The following is a 14,815-nucleotide window of genomic DNA, read 5'->3' as shown; positions in this document are numbered from 1 at the left end:
CCATGATGCAGTCCGGCTATAGGACAGGCTGTATGAGGCGGTGTTGACACGGGAGATTTAAATAAGTAATAATTAGCTTGAAGATGCACCTGAACCTAAACTTCACACACTCTCTCTCTCTCTCTCTCTCTCTCTCTCTCTCTCTCTCTCTCTCTCTTCTCTCTCTCTCTCTCTCTCTCTCTCTCTCTCTCTCGATTGATCTTTAGACTAGCTATATTGTTCTTCTCATTGACAGCTATCGATAGAGGTTGTGAAGTCAGTCTACATAATGTGTCACATCCAAATGTGTCCTCCTTTTATCGATAGGAACAGTGAACAGCCACAGCACAGCGGGGGCCCCCGGGGGCCATGGGCACGAGCACGAATAGCATACGTGACGGTTTGACATGGGAGGAAACTGGAGCACCCGGAGGAAACCCAGAAAGCAACCTTCTGCCAGGCAACAGCGTGAGCCTGTACGCTCCGAGTGCTTGAGACATGGGGTGTGAGTTTACGACCGTGCTCATCGGCTGACACAGGGCAAGGGTACGTCTGCATTTAAAGTCAATTTATACAGTTTTACAATTATAATTTTTTTATGGTGTAGAAATTCCCTTTTTTTTTTCGGGTTCATTCAAATGTCTGCTATGAATTAGTTATCAATAGTAGTTATTTAGAAACATGTAAGAGCTGACATTTTCTGTTAACATAAGTGGAAAAAATAGAGGGCCCATATTAGATCTGACAGAAGTGATGTATGGCCAAATGGGAACATGGTGAATTCATTCAATTGAACTAATTCTGTCTAATCAGACATTCGATAGTTCTATAAACTATGATGTTTCATAATTTATGACTATGATATTTCCTCTAGTTTAGATCTCAGCATTTAAAAGTAAAATGAATCCTGTAAAGTCTTTATATGGTCATGAATATAAAAGACAAGGGGACCGTCTTTTACAGGTTAATTTAGTATTATCACAAATACTATAGGCTACTATAAACTTTACTATTATAAAGAGATGTTGAGAACAGATAATTTTCCTGATTATTTATGGTTAGATGGAGGTATATGGTCAAAATGTATTAAACACTAGCTCCATCTAGAGGTACCGTGGTGCAAATACACTATCCATCATGTCATTTTGTTGACAAAGTGGATTCTGTCAGAAAATATATCAGTAAGAGTGTCACCATGAATACTAACAATGATCTGCTCGTTGCCCCAGCTCATTCTGCTGTGTTTGAACAGTTTGAGTTGGTTTCCCTTTTTTCTCGTGCAAAATGCCGCGGCACGTCTTTTAACCAACACTCACAGACGTGTGCACATTACCCCTGTTCTTAACTCCCTTCATTGGCTTCCTGTCCTTTTTAGAATTGATTTTAAACTTATAATGTTTGTTTTTAAAGCTCTTCATGGCCTTGCCCCATTATATTTATCCGAGCTTTTAACCATCCGAGATCCAGGTAGAGCGTTGAGGTCGACAAATCAACTTGTACTGGAAGTGCCCAGATCAAAATATAAACACTGGGGTGACCGAGCCTTTTCCGTCGCTGCTCCCAGGCTCTGGAACAAGCTCCCCACCGAGATGCGTCTCATCTCGGACCCGGGCCTTTTTAAATCCAGGCTAAAAACCTACTTATTTAGGATGGCTTTTAATACCCAGTAGCACGATGGCGCTTTTATCTTATTTTATTTTATTTGACTTTGCTGTATTTTATTGCTCTCACTGTTTTTGTTTTTAAATTGTTTTTATTTCTGCTTCTGTCTTTTTATTGTTACACTATGTAAAGCACTTTGGTACTCCGAAAGGATTGTTGTAAAGGGCTGTATAAATAAAGTACATTTACATTTATCCAACTATTGGCAGCATTAGGCGGTTGTACAGTTGATAGCAGACACTAGCAGTCCAACCCAGGTGCCAAAATAAAAACAGGGCCCTTAATGAGGCTCAGAAAGGATGAGTAAAACATGATTGAGATGTTTATGGCCCCCGTTGGCAACATATAGAATGGAATGTTAGAGCATGTGGAAGGTATCTGGTCCAAACAGGAATGTCACACTAAAAGAGTTAAACTTTCCAATGTACACAAGTTATCCGTTTCCCTGAAGATGAGATGGGAGTGGTATGTGTGTGCAAGTGCGTCTTGAAAGGCCTCCTGTACCATTTTAACACCCGCCTCAAGATATCCTTAAGTTTAAAATAGTTCATTATAGTGCGATTGTTCTAAGCAAACAAAGTTGCGCTTAGACCGAGATGTGAGGAGTAAGAACATATTCACCTTACGCATTTCAAAAAATATTTCAAGTCATTTTAAAAAGACAAACCTGTTTATTTGTAAACTCAAATTAATTTGCATACTGCAATGTACAAAGAAACAAGCATTTATTATGTGCCAATACCAACATCACATGCCGAATGTTTATTCACAGAATAAGAATATTGGCCTGCTTTAACTTATTGCAATAGAGGTGTTTCGGTAACTTTTGATCAGCTTAACGACAAACTGCATAGATACAAAACAAATTCTTACATGTAGTCTTTTGTCCCAAAAAAATCAACAATGAAAATTTAACAAGTCCACAATAAAATCCAAGAAAAAACAATCAATATCTGTATTTTGTAGAGTAGTCCTTCGGTGAAACTACAAGACCTCTTCCTTTTCTCGCTCCCCTGTACACGGTCTCAACAATGTCTATCATCTCCTGCTTGTCCTCCATGGTCCAATTGATCTTGTTGTTGTTACCCGTGCCCAAGTCAATCATGATGTGCTTGTTCCTACAAATAACAAATATATAAAACTTTAAAATATGTATGAGGCAATTTCACAAAACAAACATTTTACATTGAGACATCACATCGCAATGACTAGTTTAGGTATTTAATCGTGAAATGATTTGTCATTATGGGGAGATAATGTGTTTGAAACTGGCACTGCCTTTCTCATGGGAGACATGGAAAAAAGCTGTTATTAACCTAGGTTATGGTATATTAACTTTGATTATGGATTTTACATAACTCTTTTTAATCTTCTCAAAATGGCAGAGTACCGCCAACAAAACATTGCATGATGCTTTCAGATTTGCAAGACCAGGGAATATAAACAAAGCTGTGTTTATATAATACCGGCTATATTATGTGTATTTTACAATATCTTCATATTCTTCAATTGGTCAGTCAAGTGTCCATTAACAAATTGCTCTGCCTTGTCTGGTAGTAGCATTCAGTTTAAGAGCAGGTAGGAGAGTTCAGCATCTTGCTCAAGGACATCTACAGGTAGCCTGTGGGCATTAGAGATCGATCCCATTACCTTTCGGCTGAGGCTACACTCGTTACCCTTCAGCTGAGTCGACACTTTGCAACTACATCACCAGTCTGACCCTCATTGGGATGTTTTATTACCCCACAATTTGAATTTGCTCAGCAAGTCACTCTGGGAACAAGCAATATAATCCCTCCCCGATGCCCCTCTCCCAGCTAGGGATGCACTCATGTATTGTAACTCATGCACTCATGTACAAAACTCATGTATTGTAATTGATTGTATGTGTACTTTTAGGGTTACGATAAAACCTTTCATTTAGCGTTAGTGGGAGCGGGGCACTGAAATTATATAGGCTATGTTATCTGGGCTATTCGTCATGATATCGGACTTATCGGAATGACGTAACAAGTTCTGTTATAATTATCGTGCACCCCTACTCCCAGCACATTAACCAATCACATCGGTGTATCTGATATAGGCAGGCCAAAAGCGTTGCCGTTTTACCGATCGGATACGGCAAGTCTTATCTATTGGTTAGCTCCGCTGGTCTGGATACGCCACCCCTTGTATTCTTCTGATTGGTCGTAGTGTTATCCAATTGCATGCAGTGATATTTTCAAATGCATGCTTGGGGCTGCCCCTTGAGTTGGCCCATTTTCATTACTTGTTGCCAGACCCTACAGCTTTCTACATGTGGGTCTGGATTTCCAGGCTAACGTTTTATAGCCTCACCTGAAGAAGAACATGACCGTGCACGGGTCGTACAACTCGTACATCTTGTTGAAGTCGGGCACCTCTGTGATGTCCACCAAGTAAATCACTGCAAAGTTCTTCACCTGGGAATTAATGGGTCACACAGTGCATTAGAATGACATTCTAGAATGATTATTTCATGTTATCATTTTCTAAAGGGTAAAAAGGTTGTAAATGTTGTATTTTCATTAGACAGACAGAATGGGAAAAATAATAGACTAAACAGAAAAGCCTTAAACGTTGCTGTTGGTACTGGTATGTCCAAAACAACTGACCAATTGCCTTGTGGGATAAATACAATGTTTAATCGAATAAATTATCTGAAAATTATGAAAGTTTAATTCCCTCTTTTGCAATGCAAATTTTAAACTAACATTAACGCAAAAGCGAGCGTCCGCTGCAGTTTGAGCAGAACCAGAGGGGTCGTTCACATAAACAGTTTTGACCTAACCTCAAAAGCGAATTGTATCACATGTAACGACAGCTGGGATCAACAAACCTTCTCGGCAATGCTGTACAGAACTTCGTCCATTTTCATGCATGTGGGATCCCAATCGTGACCAAAACGGATCACCAAAACCCGGTCCTCTTCAGAGAGGATCGCCTGGTCGACCTGCCAGCCATTGTGGAGATGCGGGAGCATGTACGACATGTTGCGTTTTCAGTGTCGACGAGCCTCTAAAGGAAACATAAAATGCATCAAACCAAACGATATCAGGATTCCATTGACTAACTCAATTAGAAGCCAACGTTAAATGACTAGCAATCCTATCCATTAGCTGAATTGCTAGTAGGTACGTGCTAGTCGGCTAAGTTATGCGGCCCATTTCATTATTGGAGACTATATTGATCAAACTAATATGCGTTTATGGTAATAGGGTAAATATAGCTATTTAAATACATACCACAAAAGAAAATGTACTAATATCCCAGTAAAAAAAGACTTCTATACAGTAAATTGTTAATCGTAGACTAGCCAGTACCTAGCGGTAGCTTCGATTAGGAAGCTAGCTTTTGTATACGTAATACGTAGGTGAAACACGTCTCCTTACGTCACGACGTCGTCGTCTTCTTTTTTTTATTGGTTGTTGGCACCCAACTCAGAAAAATCTAATAATTGTATTATATATAGATGTAGATATATCTAATATCTTAAGAGATATAAAGAGTAAATAAAAAATATATAGATATATTTACTCTTTATAGCTCTTACGATATAGAGATCTTAAGATATTGATGTTGATAAACGTCAGTTCTCTTCTAAAAACAGATTCATTATGCTCCAAATCTTTCTTTAAATTAACCTTTGTGAAAATAAAACGAAGGTCCCTGCAATTGATACTACAAATGATGCTAAATTAACTATCATTAAAAAAAAAAAACTATCACATACATATCACCATTAAAACATAGTAACTAAGTTGTAAAATAATGAAGGCATTTCCTCTATATTTAAGACATCACATATAGAGGCCTTTTAGTGTCCTAACATTAACTGATAAGAGAAGATCAGACATAGTCGGCACACTTTCACACAGAGACTTGTAATGTTTAATTTTTATGTGTGCAAATTAATAAAATATAAACATATTAGGCTAAAATGAACTAAACACAGGCCTCAGGTAAAAGGTTTCCGGTAGATCGGCCTACCGATGACATAGCAGCATATTACGGCACTCCTTGGAGCATGAATCAGCAATCATCAGTTACAGCTCAGAGACTTAAAGGCAATCTCACTACTGAGCTTAGATTCATATTACTGTGGTTCTGATGAGTCAAAGCTTTTCTCGTCCCAATTCTGAATATTCGGGACTACAACCCCGGTCTTATTTTGGCTTTACAAAGAGGGAGACTTGAAAAAAAGAAATTGTTCCCTTAAAGCTTAATCTCTTTCAAAGATTTTCACACCATCAACCTTCTCATCAAGTATTCAGTAAAAACAACAAAATATAGAAATCAAGAAATGGGTGGAAACATTTCAGTTACATTAGAAACTAACATTCAGTTGTGTGTTACAACCTCCAGTCAGACGTCACACCAGCAAATCCAATTGGATTACAGGTTGTTTGAGGTCATTAGGGAGCAGGCAGAGAGGACACCGAGAACATGAATGATTATCTTCACAGGCAAATGGATCCAACCCCAAGAATTGGATGTGTGGACCACATAGTCTCTATCACTAAAATCAAATCAAAAGGTGGTCCTTCGATCGATCAACCGGCACCATCACTGCTTGGTCCATTGCTGTCCCGCGAAGTGCTTTTTCATGAAAGATCTTGTAGGCTGCTTATGGCTCTGTCCCTGAAGGGTGTTCAACATAGGGTTGGCATGGAAACCAAGGTAAAAGGTGGCGATGGGGGTTTCCAGGAGACACGCGAGCGGCCTCCAAACTGCAGCGGTCACTATTCAAACGGGTGCTCTGGGCACGAGCGGTTCACCTCAAACCATTCATCTATACAACTGAGAGGATGAGAGGATAGAGCGTAGCGTTAGCATATTTGGCTCTTTAATGTCATAGCGGAATGTGTGTGTGTGTGTGTGTGTGTGTGTGTGTGCGTTACCCTTTGTGGTAGATGCAGAGACAAGGCAGCCTTGCAATAGTGTCCCCCTGATCCAGTTCCTCTAAACAAATGGTACATTCCCCCGAGTCCTTGGACAGAATGTCCTCTGAGGAGCACAACAGATACCAAAAAATGTAAGTAAAAGCAGGGTTTGGAGAATAGAGACGACAATTTTAGTGCTAAGCATGCTTAGCATATTTTTGAGCTTGGCACCAAGAAGCATCCATAGCTATGTTGGAAACATGACCTCAAAAGGGATATCATATATTTATATAGGGACACCAGTATGCTACATTCACAAAAGAAGACAAGGCATCATTAAAAGGACATCAAATAGCCTACTTCATTCATGTGATGCCTTGCAAAAGAGACACACTTAAGAAAAAGGAGAAGCAAGAAAAACAAACCAGAAAGTCAAGGTCAGGATACGATAATCACACAAAGACACATAGACCTCTGGCAGTTTAAGGATAAAAACACTAGTCAAGCTCACAAAGCACAACAGCTTGTCGGGCCAAAGCAGGGTCATATTTAAGAGAAGAAAAAACGATTCTGTTCTCTTTTGTCTTGCTAAACTTTCCTTATTTCTTAAAAGTCTTTCCTTATTTGCTTTATGTGTGTGCATGTACTGTGCAGGTCTTTACAACATGTATGTGGGACACATATGTGTGTAATTTATACATAAAGGAAGGGTATGTGCTAAAATAAATAGTTAGGATTTGATTTACAATGGACGCCAGGTCCTATTTTGACATTATGTGTAGTATTCCACTGTGCCATGGGTTGACTCCATATCTGTAGACAGTACGTCACGCTGAGATAATTGCAGTATTTACAATGGATTAAATACAGTGTCTCTTCAACACGCTGTAGCATCACCCAAGTATCAGATAACCATTTCATTCTCCTATCACAACAACTCAGGGGTTCTCCAGTACCCCAGGGTTCTGGGGTGTTCTGGGTAACACAGGAAAACCTCAGACTGGAGGGGATTGCGGAAACCCTGACACAACGCATGTAACCAATTACAAAAAATGATTATAAACAATATTAAAACATATTGGAATGTCATATCAGATATTCTGTACAGACCTGAAAGTGCTTTAGCCCATATTCTTCCTTAGAGGGCAATACACGTTCAGGTACCAGGACAACCTGTTACAACACAATGCAATATACAATACATAGAACATGTACGTTCTATGATGTATTGTGTTGTTACAAGTTGTCGAGTTCACAGGCCTTCATCTCACAGGCAACAATATAGATCCATGTAGATTGGGGTCACTCAGTAGTGTTTGTGTGGCTAGCCTCTATTTAAGGTTTCCACGTCAAAAACAACAACTAAACATGGCCGTCTATGCATCAAGTGGGTGGTTGATTATTCCCTGTATTGTGCTTACTGTTGTAGGCCAGGCGAGTTTTGCTAAAACAGCTGAGCAGGTGCTTCTCCATCTCCTCAGACGCCACATACTTGGAGCACACAGGACAGTGGAAGCCTGGGGGTAAGATAAATGGACAAATAGATATGAAGTGCTCTCTCTTCAGCCAGACCCTGTGACCCAGCTGTGTGTGTGTGTGTGTGTGTGTGTGTGTGTGTGTGTGTGTGTGTGTGTCATCTGAGAAAAGATTATTAGGACATGACCAGCCAAGCCTGCAGTCGAGATAAACCATGTTAAGTAATATGACACTGTCGGCTGTGTCCCTATTTTCTCTCACACACACACACACACACACACACACACACACACACACACACACACACACACACACACACACACACACACACACACACACACACACACACACACACACACACACACACACACACCTGCCCTCTGCAATAATTTACAAGAGCATAACAGACAATTGTTTACCAGCAATGGGGTTATAAATGTACGATCATTAGACTTCCTGGTCTGGAAAACTGTATCTAATATAATTGATAAAGAGAGCAATTTTGCTATAAACGACAAAGGGAACGAGGAAATATGTCCTTTACGGGAGCTCACAATAATAAAAAACATGTGTTTTTTTTTTTCTTCAAAACATAGGTTTATAGGTTGCGTTAAATAACTGGGGCATATGGTGTCAGGTCATGTGCCGCTCGCTTTTTGCAACAGCGTCACCTCCTCTTCTGTTTTAGTGTGTTTTTTTGTTTCTGTTTTTGGGTTGAGAAACAGCTTGTGGCTCAACTATTGAGCAACGTGCAGTCGGGGATTGGGGAAGTTGGGGTTGTTGCTGCTGGCTCAGACTGAAGGCAGTTAGTCTGTGTTTTGAGGCATGGCGTCAAACGTGCAACGACGAGCAGGAAGCTCTTATCTGTTGACCTACATACAGTTATTCTGTCTTCCTTCTTGGCAACGCTTATAAACAAGACACCTTTAAGAGACACCAGGGGGAAAGAAAAGGGTTCTTTGTTTAAAAACAGTACCCCCCCCCCCCCCCAGGCTTAATATGTTGGTTATTATAGCCTACAATACGTCCTCCTCACGATCGTTGCTTATGTTGCTGTGAAACATATGGTAATGAAATGGTAAAGATTACAATATTATATTATTCAATGTTTGAAGTAGGGGTATATTTCATCTATCTTACCTCCTAGCATGCGAGGGGACAGGTGAGCCGGCAGGGACCCTATGAGCAGCCGATGCCCCCCAGCGGGCAGGTCGCTCTCTCCGTCCGTGCCGTCGAGGCTTTGATTGAGTGCGTGTGATCCCGACCTGCCGCTGCCCGGTATATCTAGTCCAACACCACTCGAACCACCACCTCCACCACCACCAGTGTAGCGAATCCTGGGCCCATCGGGGCCGTTCGTGTATCGAAATCCTGCGATTCCCTCGCTGGCGTTTGGATTACCAGATGGCAGGTCCGAACTTGAATATGCCCTGGTCCTTCCATCAAATACAGGATTGCTCTGTTTGGCACCCATGGTGTATGCAGTAGCCCAAGTTCTTAAAATACACAGGGTTTAGTTTGTCTTTGTTTTTTTATCCACAAGACATTGTTACAGTTCGTCCAGAAGAGTTCGCATCAAAATCAGCGATGAATAATAAGCAACAGTTGGCTCCATGCTCGCTCCGACCGCTTAAAGTTGCATGGCGTGCGCTATATGCGCAAAGTGCGCACTCGTTGAGCAGAGATCATCTAAAACAGTTGCTTTTTTTTACCAGGACGTCCTCTACAATCGGCGAATAAAGACGCAAGAAAGACGCCTACGGTGGAACATGTTCACCATCTTCAAAGGGAAGATCGCAAATGAGTTAATGGCCGTCTAGTTCGGATTTGTTTTTGTAGTTCGGTTGCTTGGAAAGAAAAGCAAAGCAGGGATCGCCCTCCCCTCGAGAGGGTGCGTCAGGTGGCGACGTGACGTCATATCGAGTCTGCTCCCTCTCTGCCTCGTAGTTATCTCACTAGATCACGTTCTGTTTTGCAATATGACTAGAGATGCCCAACCTAGTATGTGTGTTAGCCTGTAACATAACAGAAACACACTCAAGTTCTCCGTTCACAAAGTTTATTGGATAATCGTTTGACGTTGCATGACAAACATAACACCACATTTGGAGGGCAAACATAACACACCAGGGGGGGAAAGTTAAGTTAAAAGGCTGATGAAAAGCCATTGGAACATTTCAGGATCGAGGGCTTATAAGGACTGGAAGCTGTGCATTTGGTTGCGACACACGCAAACCTCAATAATATTATATCAAAATAAAATAAAAAGTCTTGACTTCACTTGAAAACGAAATAGTTGCGTCTTGCAATGATGTTACCTAGGTCAGGATATGCACGTAGGGACTTGTAAAGCTATCGAGAGAACCCTCTGCATACATGAGCGGGAGAGGGACAGAGATGGGTGTGTGTGAGCCGCTCCATGGATCCCCGCCGCCCGTCCACCGTGCGTTCTGGGCAGTGGTGAACATGTGCTTGTACTGAAGAGGCGGTATCACCGTCCTGCTGCAATGCTGTATAGTTGTTTATATTAGATGAGATAGGAATGTGTTGTATAGACCCTACATAACCTTGGTTGCTGTGTCACTGAGCGAATAGTAATAATAATAATAATAATATGATAATTTTGATTATAATAATAAACATTTATGGTATCAGTAACAAACAGGAAACGGCCACGACCCTGGGGAGTGTGTCGTCTCCGCCAGCTAAAAAACGAAACCCTGAACCCTTGATTGTTTCTTTGTTTTCTTCTGTTGCTCCCTTTATGTGGAGAATGTGACACAGGATCGTCACCGCTCTCCTGTTCTGCTGCTCTCCCCTCTCCTCCTGGCTCCTTCAAAAAAACAACTAACATACATGCAACTGCCCACCATTTTCCACTTCAAGTTCATCTTTTAGCTTTTAATGTTTCTCTAAAAGCTAAATAAACAAGCAAACAAACAAAAAAAGAAGGTACATTCAACCCAAAGCCACAGCAAACATGATTAACGTCACACTATTTGGACAGTTTTTTCTGCATACCAGCCAACCCAGGGCTGTGGAGGGTATTGGTATAGCTGAACTAACCAGATGGTGAATGATTAGAGCTGATCTGCATGGTGCGTGACATCTACCCAGGCAGCCTGGTAGTGGACAGGAAAGTGTGTGTGTGTGTGTGTGTGTGTGTGTGTGGACGTGTGTGTGGGCGTGTTTTTGTGTGTGTGTTGTGGGGTTAGTGTGTGTGCAAACAGCACTGTATTTGGAAGCAAAAACCACTGAGACATTCAGGGAAATAGTGGATCATCTGCATATGTGAGCTTTTTATTTGGGTTTGTGTGTCATTTTACGTTGGTGTGTGTGTGTGTGTGTGTGTGTGTGTGTGTGTGTGTGTGTGTCTGTCTGTTGTTTTTCTTTGCCTGTGTTCAGCAAAATGTTTAGGAACTACTTGATACGTGTAAGGGGCCTGCGTGTCAGAGGGGTTGACCCGGGCTATCTTAGAGGTGACAGCCCATCTGCAGGCTCCCTTCGTGGGGCCGTCACTGTTGGCTCACTCCCATCTGCTGGTGGTCTGCCCCTGGTTCACCTTCCACATCTGCATGGTAATGCTCAAAACTGTCGTCGTCTATGTCTGGGAGCCCCAACAGCTAAGGAGCACAGGAGATAACATGATAAGGACTATCTCGTATGCAAGTAGTATGGGTGTGAGATGAAGTTAGCATTACAGCATTCGAGCGTAACAGCATACAAATTGACATTCAAGATTCAAGAATCACCTTTACCTTGATTAGCTCATTTCACTGTGCCTATCATTCACGTATTCAATTATCTAAGCAAATGAATACTTCTTAATTCAAATGAATACTTCTTAATTCTTATCAATAAGTGTAGAATAATTAGCCATTATAATTTACCAATAGTCCTCCACAAGGCTAGGCTAGTCTTTTGTTTGGGGGATTGGCTTTGGAGTGAGGCCTGAAGGGAGGGCTGGGATTATTTTTGCTTGGATACTTTCAAAATCGATCCAACTCTGGCCGGTTTCTCCATATTACCTCCCCTCCAACTCTGGCCGGTTTCTCCATATTACCTCCCCTAACTTCAATAACTTGTCTTACTTCTAAATATAAGGTACAATAGATCTGCCATTTCACATTGTGGGGTGGCTTATTCATAACCTAGAATAGCCAAGGTGTGAACATTGGCAACATAGAGTAGTTGGTAACCACATACAGAGGGGAGTTGGGGGCGAGGCCTGGGTATGAATGTGTGTCCTCACATATTACCCCTACCCCTATCCTCAGATTGTCTGCCCTACATTTTAAATGTAGGAAAAACTATGATGTAACTAAACTAATGTCCACTTTTTGAAGGTGGAATCATGGCTGTGCGTATTTTTGTATTACTTTCAATAAAAGTGAATACAGACAGCAACAATATGTGTTGCATAGACTTATTGTTACAACACAAAATATGTCAGGACACGTGCGTTGTTGTTCTACTGGCAGCCAATGAGAGGACAGAAGTGTTATTTGTCATGTTATTTTTTTCTTTTTTTTAATGGCAGTCAACCGAAACATTGCTTCCGCACTTCTGAGGTCTTGTTATTAAAATAACGATTACACTGGATTTTTTACCCTGCTTTCAAGATGGAGGCTACTTTTTTCAAACCACAAGGGGGCAGTGTTGGCACAGTATTAAATTATAACAGTACAGTACATTATATAAAGTGTCGGACAGGTCCTGACAGTGTTCGCTTACGGGTCTGAAGGAAGTGAAAACCTTTTCCAGCACCTCCAGCAGAGTTTTCTTCCCACAGGAGGAGATGTAGTCCTGGGCCAACTGCAGGAAGGGAAGGCAGTCCTCACTCTCACTCCATACATGCTTCACACACACACACACACACACACACACACACACACACACACACACACACACAACCAAGACAGACAGACAGACAGACAGAGACACACACACACACACACACACACACACCCACACCCACACAACCCAACACACACACACACACACACACACACACACACACACACACACACACACACACACACACACACACACACACACAACCAACACACACACACACACACACACACACACACACACACACACACACACACACACACACACACACACACACACACACAACCAACACAGACAGAAAGACACACACACACACACACACACACACACACACACACACACACACACACACACACATAGACCGGTAGCATTATGAACTGATCAGACAGACATTGGTCAGACTACATTACGCAAGAAACAATTTGGGTTTTGATTGTTTGTGCGAGTGTGTGTGCATGAGTGTGTGCATGCGGGTGTGTGTGATGTCTGAGAGGGAGTTGAAGAGACGGATACAAACAGAGAGACAGGTAGAGAGATAGAGTGGAGATAAAGTGGAGGGAGAGTGGAGGAAGAGTGGAAGGAAAGAGAGTGATGATTTCAGTATTGATCGACCATAGGTTACTGCATCTTCTGACTCCTGCGGAACCAGAGTCTCTGTCCTGGGGGACCTCAACGGTGGAAAGGGTGTGTGTGTGTGTGTGTGTGTGTGTGTGTGTGTGTGTGTGTGTGTGTGTGTGTGTGTGTGTGTGTGTGTGCGTGCGTGTGTGTGTGTGTGTGTGTGTGTGTGTGTGTGTGTGTGTGAGGGGGGGGGGGGGGGGGTCTCAACACAGGTGAGGTCTGGCATCATCCCCCAGGTTGTGGTATAAAGAGGGGGTCGGAATGATGACAGCTCCGGCATATCGGGGTTGGTTATAATAACACGAGGCCTGTGGCTGGAGGCTGCAACCGCCAAGCGAGCGACTGCTGTTGATATAAGGACATGTTTTCAGGAAATATAAGAGGGCGCTCCACACTGCGATGACATCACCTCCCCTCCTGCCAAGCGCACACTGACGCACCCTCGTGCGGCACCATTCCCAGCTGGAACCCGGGACGCCCCCCCCAACCGCGCGTGCACACACGGCCACACACAGACACAGACACACACACACACACACACACACACACACACACACACACACACACACACACACACACACACACACACACACACACACACATACGCATAGGCCCTGCATGACACTTACGAAATTGTCGGTGCCACCAGTCAAATTATCGGGGCAAAGCACGTAGAAGGAGATCCCCGGCTCTGCGTAAAAGTCCAACCGCCTTTCGTCGTCCTCCTCCGCGAAGATGAGGTCGAAAGGGTTACTCGAGCACCATTTCTCCGCCGCCTCCACCAACTGCTTAAACTCCATCCTCCTCCGTTTTAGCCTCGCGCTGCCGTGCTGTGGGGTCCGCGTCTCCGGTGTTATCTCCCGCTGCCCTCTCGGTGATGCTCAAGCCTTTACAAACAACCGTTGACAGTGCCTCCTCCTCCTCCTACCGCATTAGCTACAGCATCGCCTGCACGGTGTGTAAAAAAAAAAAAAAAAAAGGCATGCAGATGGACTATTTGCGCATCGCTAATAACCTACCGGGTTATCAGTTTTGAACAAACCCCCGTTGTCAAACCCCCGATCCGGTTTGAGTCCGTGATGAGCTCAGCCGTTCGGTCGCACAGAAGCACGCGGCCGGGAACGTTCACGTCCGCTCCGCGACGCGATGACGAAGAACCAAGTTAGGCCGACATCCAATTCCAACACAACGATGTCCAACTTCAACCCCTGCGTTTATAACTGCAGCATAGTTTGTTGAAGACTCATTCAATATACACAATTGATTATTAATTAATTGTTGTATTAACGTGGGTTAATAAAGTAGGCCTAAGTCATGCATTGACC

The 14,815-nt window shown here is 42.7% G+C and overlaps 3 protein-coding genes across 3 annotated transcripts; all 3 read right to left on the bottom strand.

Moving 5' to 3' along the window:
• Positions 1-2,289: 2,289 nt before the first annotated feature.
• Positions 2,290-5,036, bottom strand: txnl4a (thioredoxin-like 4A). The gene is made up of 4 exons (XM_084484551.1): positions 4,905-5,036; positions 4,499-4,677; positions 3,979-4,082; positions 2,290-2,759 (listed from the first exon to the last, which is right to left on the bottom strand). Exons 2-4 carry the CDS (start codon positions 4,649-4,651, stop codon positions 2,588-2,590), a joined length of 429 nt encoding a protein of 142 aa, XP_084340677.1. The 5' UTR covers positions 4,652-4,677; positions 4,905-5,036; the 3' UTR covers positions 2,290-2,587.
• A 488-nt stretch (positions 5,037-5,524) lies between these two features.
• Positions 5,525-9,857, bottom strand: LOC311365427 (E3 ubiquitin-protein ligase znrf2-like). Its single transcript, XM_084484962.1, has 4 exons — positions 9,159-9,857; positions 7,964-8,059; positions 6,561-6,666; positions 5,525-6,459 (listed from the first exon to the last, which is right to left on the bottom strand). Exons 1-4 carry the CDS (start codon positions 9,490-9,492, stop codon positions 6,402-6,404), a joined length of 594 nt encoding a protein of 197 aa, XP_084341088.1. The 5' UTR covers positions 9,493-9,857; the 3' UTR covers positions 5,525-6,401.
• Positions 9,858-10,075: 218 nt separating this feature from the next.
• On the bottom strand, positions 10,076-14,575 carry mturn (maturin, neural progenitor differentiation regulator homolog (Xenopus)). Its single transcript, XM_084484750.1, has 3 exons — positions 14,120-14,575; positions 12,753-12,875; positions 10,076-11,641 (listed from the first exon to the last, which is right to left on the bottom strand). The coding sequence occupies exons 1-3, from the start codon at positions 14,288-14,290 to the stop codon at positions 11,534-11,536; spliced, it is 402 nt and encodes a 133-aa protein (XP_084340876.1). The 5' UTR covers positions 14,291-14,575; the 3' UTR covers positions 10,076-11,533.
• Positions 14,576-14,815: the final 240 nt, after the last annotated feature.

Source organism: Micromesistius poutassou (assembly GCF_964030765.1).
Source record: "Micromesistius poutassou genome assembly, chromosome: 20".
Taxonomy (NCBI): Eukaryota; Metazoa; Chordata; class Actinopteri; order Gadiformes; family Gadidae; genus Micromesistius; species Micromesistius poutassou.
The sequence above is the reverse complement of the archived record's forward strand: the minus strand, read 5'-3'. Positions and strand labels throughout refer to the sequence as shown.